Below are 6152 nucleotides of genomic sequence, written 5' to 3'. Positions count from 1 at the left end.
TCCTCGTTCTTTCCTGAGAGTTGCTCAGAGGCGCATGAATGCAAAATGGCCTGACTCTCAAGAGAAAAATTATCTGGGCCGTTAGAGCATGAGCACTTTCGTTTTCCCTAAGCCCCGCCTCCAGTCCTCTCTGTCACGGCCCGCCGCTGTCAGTCACATGATGGAGAGGTAAAATAACTCAGTATTTTACAACGTTTAAACCCCAAAGATTTAAAAAAAGGTATATTCCGGTGAATGTAATTGATAGTTAATTTAGTATATAAGGAAAAGTATATTTAGGACCAATGAGGTCACGGACTGACACTGAAGTACTACTTTAAAGGTCCACTATTATACTGTTTTTCAACAATATATTATAGGTCTCAGATATATACAGAACATGTCTCTGAAGTGTTTGGCTGGAATTACCAAACAGATCACCCATTGTAGCATCTCATAAACCCCTCTGTTTCAGCCCTGTTCCAAAAGTGCTGATTCTGTATCTGTAGCTTTAAATGCTAATGAGTTGCTGCTGGCCACGCCCCTCTGAGAGATAATTAGTTTGAAAAAATACAGTGGTGCTCTAGGAAAAGATTCAGATGATAAGGTGGGGGGGTGTTAACTTGGTTGGTTATTGGCCAATGGTTGCACAACCCAAAAAAACATTGTGACATCACAAAGTGAGTGACCAAAATCTGATCAGACAGGTTTTAGACGGATCAGGACAAAAACAGAGAGAATCTTTTCTCGTGAAACTTTCTAAATCTCTTAACACAAAGGAGGCACATATTTACGGATGAAAGACTTGAAAAAGTGGATTTTGCATAATAGGTGACCTTTAAAGCAGATGTGTGTCTCTGAAGTTGGGCTGAAACGGTGGAATCGTTTATCGAACAACATAAAGGGCCGTATGAACAACAAAAGTAAAGTATTGGCAGCTGGGATTGAGTAAAGAGCAGGTAAAATAAGACTTTCTTCTTACTGCTCCTTTCCATCATACGTTATATGAATTGCTCAAATAAAATAAAAAAAGTGAATTGTTAACCATTGGTTAAAGTTGTTGTTTCACCGTTTTTTCTCCACCGCTCAGTGCATTTCCTGTGCTTGTTCCACCATTTTGGAGTGGCCAGCTGGTTGACTAAACCCTACTAACATGTAGGAAGGACCGGATCCATTCCCAGCAATAGGCCAGTACCAATGTCCTAAAGTGTATTCAGGCAGCTACTAGTAACCAGTGAAGAGATCGGATATTCTTAGTAGAAGGAGATCTATCAATACCATTGGATGTGTGCACGGACCAAGTTAATACATAGAGATGCTCCCATCAATACCACTTAACATCTCAATGAAACGGGCTGGTTAGTGGGTCCAGCGTTCAGTCGATGTGAATGAGTGTCCTAATGAGTATCCAGACCCGTATTAACACCAGCAATAAACATTGAGAGGTAGAGATGGAAAACTGTCCAATGCAGCACTTTTTGAGAGAGTGACAGGAAAGGCAGGTAAAGAGTTAACATATATTTAATATCTCCACTGGCAGCATTCAGCAGTCTGTCAGGCAGGCGTCTAACGTTACATCACTGACAATGTCACCTTTCAACATCTCCACTTAATATTTGCAGCGTCATCATCAACCAAACTGCTCAGCACCTTTCACAGACTGTAATTACTCTCCCAGTTAACCTGCACTTAATCCACCCTGCTGCAGTTTATGGAGCCAGGACAATGACTGTCAATTGAGTCAATTTCAAGCCTCACAAATCAATAATCTGCAGAACAGTGAAGGTGACACGTGTACCGTTTTTCTTAAACCGTTCAGGTTGGAGTATTTCGAATAATAATTATCTTACTCTGATGGTTTGTGACTTTGAAAGACAAAAATCTTGGCAATTTAGAAGATGTGATACCCCTAACTCGCAACTGTCCAGTACCTTGAAAACAGAATATGTAACAATAATATCAAAAAATGACTAGAACTACGTTATGAGTATTGTTGAGTCATGTACTTACTTTATCGCAGGTTTTCAAAAATTCTCAAAGATAAATCCTTAATTCTAATCAAGGTAACAATCTGTTTAACTTGGTCATATGTTAAGGTATTTATCTGAGCAACTCCTTAGTGACCGCATCAGTATGGGGTTGTCTGACGTAAATTGGCATAAATAGATTTTTTATTTTAAGCCACATTGATACTTTGGTCGGTTTTATTATGTATTTTAACTGGAAGATGGATTTAAGTAATCAGATGCCTGGATCTTAAGTTATCGTAGCTGAGAAAACGCAGAAGAGAATCTCAAGAAAAACCCTGATGGAAAGGGCTTTATTCAGTGTTTTTATCAGTTTAAATCACCTGGTCTGTTTGATTTGGAGAAGAAGAGTCCTCTGCGGATTATTCAGCTCCAAGTAAAAAACTCCTGATGGTCTGGATCTTATTTTATCAGAAAAACTAGCTGAGCAATCATTAGTGGCTTCTGGGCTTGCAGCCTCTTGAAGACATCTATTTTCTGTTTGAGAAACACTGATTTCTAGCACTGAACTGCTTTATCAGTGTTTTTCCTATTTTAATCACTTGGTTTGTTTTGGAGACCAAGAGACCTCTGCAGACAATTTGGCTTTCGGTTAGAACTTCCTTTACAATGAAAAATAAAGGAATCCAAACCGGGAGAAGCTGATTGGAATGACAAACTGCCACGATTCCACACTACTCTACTATTCCACTCAACTCTGTCTTTTTGTGTCTCGGAAGAATTTTGTACGCTTAATCTGTATTGTTAACCGTGTCTTTTCTGATGTCCCTCTGCAGCACCTTCAGCAGTGCCCACCGTCCATCTGATGCGCTCCACCTCGGACACTCTCAGCCTTTCGTGGCTGCCCCCTGAGAAACCCAACGGGGTCATCCTCGACTACGAGATTAAATACCATGAAAGAGTAAGGTTTGACTTTTTACCCACTGCCTTAATGTAGGTCACAGTGCCCGCCCTGTTGACTCTAAAACATCTTATTTTTCCGCCTTGTGCAGAGAGAAGCATTTTTTATCAATGCTGAAAAATGTTATATTGAAATGCGATGTGTGTGGGGGGGACTGGTAGATTCTAAAAATGTCTATTGGTAAAGAGTATGGGCCGGTCCAACTCAGTAACTGGTGATGTAAGTGCTGCAACATTGCTATTGATTAAATTATCTAGTGAAGTGCTGCAGATATTATATTGCCATTTTATAACTGTTGAGGGTAAAGACCTTGCAGGGTGTTTGGACTGAAAACAGCACTGCATTAAAATATTGCTAGGGTCTGCTTGGCATCACCGAGGTCAGTTTTTATTAAGTGATCAATTTCTTTGAAGGCTTTATAGGCGGGAAAGATGCATTTACATATATACAGTATGTGATTAGCTAGCTCAGTGCTTTGCAGATTGAATTAAATTGCAGCAAAAGTTGAGCAACCATGCATTTAGAATTTGAGAATGTAATGATCGATAATCAAATAATAGCAATCTTTTCCACAGGTGAAGATTACAGCATAAAATATTATTTACATAATAAATATTAACTATTGTTCAAATAGAGAGCAATAACGTTAGCTAGCAAAAGCTAACATTAGCAACCGGAGATTTGGTTCGTTCTATACAAAAAAAAAGCTCAAGCAGTAAAACTTCTTAGTCTGAAATAAACAATAATGTGTTTACCGCTCATGAAATCAACTTTAATTTGTAGGATGAACATTGTGTTTCAAAATCTAAATAGTATTACTACATAATGCTAACTACAAACTTAAATATAGATTCCTCATCTACGAGCCTTTTGAAAATCATCACAACACCTAACTGGTCTGTTCTTTGACTCCAGGGCCAGGCGATGTCCCACACTGTAACATCCCAGCACAGCTCTGCCAAGGTCGAGGGGCTGAGGGCCGGCTCGCCCTACGTGGTGCAGGTCAGAGCTCGCACTGTTGCCGGATACGGACGCTACAGCAACCCCATGGACTTCAGCACGAGCCTTCACAGTACGGACACTATCTCTCATAAAGGGCTGTTTACACCAGGAACAATGATAAATAAGAGAAGCGTATATGAAGAGCTAAATTGCCTTGTTTAAGCATAACTCTGAATATGTATGTGAGTCAAGTAAAAGTTCAATAATACCAATGGCAACCTCTTTTATCTCCAATGTGTTTACCTAACCCTTTTATTCTTTGTTTCAAATTTGAACTTTTACCAGCAGATTTTGGAAATAGCTGACTTCATGTGGAATTAGCTAACATGCTATTTCACTAAATTCAGTTACTTGTCTATGCTGATTGATTTAGGAACTTTTTTTCTATGTGAATTTGATAACATAATAAGCACACCACACTGCGGAAATTATGCTAACAGTCGTGCCAAGCTATGCACTTTAGCCCCAAGCTATGTGCTTAAGCCCCAAGCTTCCAAAGCTAGTGGATATACATTACATTACATTACATTACATTACATTACATTGCATTTAGCTGACGCTTTTATCCAAAGCGACTTACAATAAGTGCATTCGACCAGGAAGATACAACCTTTAAGAAAACAGAATCATATAAGTACATCAGGTTTCATAGAGCCAAACATTTCAAGTGCTACTCAACTGGCATTTAGAAAGCCAGCCCTTTATTAGTATATAAGTGCTTTGTTAGTAATTTTATCGCTCGAAGTGGAGTCTAAAGAGATGAGTTTTCAGTTTGCGTCGGAAGATGTGTAAGCTATCTGCTGTCCTGATTTCAATGGGGAGCTCATTCCACCATTTTGGAGCCAGGATAGCAAACCCACGTGTTTTTGCTGACGGGAACTTGGGTCCCCCTCGCAGTGCGGGTGCAGCGAGCTGTTTGGCTGATGCAGAGCGGAGTGCACGTGCTGGGGTGTACGGTTTAACCATGTCCTGGATGTAGGAAGGGCCAGATCCATTCGCAGCATGGTACGCAAGTACCAGTGTCTTGAAGTGGATTCTAGCAGTTACTGGAAGCCAGTGAAGGGAGCGGAGGAGCGGTGTGGTGTGGGAGAATTTGGGAAGGTTGAAGACCAGACGAGCCGCTGCATTCTGGATGAGCTGCAGAGGTCGGATGGCACATGCAGGTAGACCAGCCAGGAGGGAGTTGCAGTAGTCTAGGCGTGAGATGACGAGAGCCTGGACCAGAATCTGCGCTGATGTCTGGGTCAGCTGGGGACGTATCCTCCTGATGTTGTAAAGCGTGTATCTGCAGCAGCGGGTTGTAGCAGCGATGTTTGCAGTGAAGGACAGTTTGTTATCTAGGACCACACCCAGATTCCTTGCAGTCTGAGTCGGGGAAACAACAGAGGTGCCGATGTTGATTGTTAGGTCAAGAGTGGGACAATCTTTTCCCGGAAGGAAGAGCAGTTCAGTCTTGTCAAGGTTGAGCTTGAGGTGATGAGCAGACATCCACCGAGAGATGTCTGCTAGGCAAGCAGAGATGCGTGCGACGACCTGGGTCTCTGAGCGGGGAAAGGACAGAATTAGTTGGGTGTCGTCAGCGTAGCAGTGGTATGAAAAACCATGCGGGCTAATGACAGACCCGAGCGAGTTTGTGTACAGGGAGAAGAGGAGGGGACCAAGAACCGAGCCCTGAGGGACCCCTGTAGTTAATTGACAAGGGTCGGACTCGGACCCTCTCCAAGTAACCCTGTAGGTGCGGTCGTTGAGGTATGAGGTGAGGAGGGAAAGTGCAGTGCCTGAAACTCCAAGTTCTTGGACAGTGCGAAGGAGGATCCGATGGTTCACCGTGTCGAATGCAGCAGACAGGTCCAGAAGGATGATGACAGAGGAGAGGGAGGCTGCTTTAGCAGTGTGCAGTTTGTCAGAGACAGCAAGGAGAGCAGTTTCTGTTGAGTGACCTGCCTTGAAACCAGACTGGTGCGGATCCAGAAGGTTGTTCTGATGGAGATAAGAGGAGAGTTGTTTAAAGACAGCGCGTTCAAGTGTTTTAGACAGGAACGGGAGGAGAGAGACGGGTCTGTAGTTAATAACATCAGACGGGTTGAGAGTGGGTTTCTTTAGGAGAGGGTTTACTCTTGCCTCCTTGAGACTGTTTGGAAAGTGACCAGAAGTTAGAGAAGTGTTGATGAAATGGGTGAGAAATGGTAGAATATCAGGAGCGATAGTCTGAAGGAGGTTTGAGGGGATAGGGTCCAGAGAAC

At 42.3% G+C, this 6152-nt stretch overlaps 1 protein-coding gene across 1 annotated transcript in view; it reads left to right on the top strand.

The window, feature by feature from the left end:
* LOC307019898 (ephrin type-B receptor 3-like) overlaps positions 1-6152 on the top strand; it is a 37388-nt gene that overhangs the window by 15758 nt on the left and 15478 nt on the right. The window contains 2 exon segments of the mRNA XM_079650999.1: positions 2783-2907; positions 3823-3979. Coding sequence (XP_079507125.1) covers positions 2783-2907; positions 3823-3979 — 282 coding nt within the window.

Source organism: Notothenia rossii (genome assembly GCF_949606895.1).
Source record: "Notothenia rossii genome assembly, chromosome: 9".
NCBI lineage: Eukaryota > Metazoa > Chordata > Actinopteri > Perciformes > Nototheniidae > Notothenia > Notothenia rossii.
The sequence above is the reverse complement of the archived record's forward strand: the minus strand, read 5'-3'. Positions and strand labels throughout refer to the sequence as shown.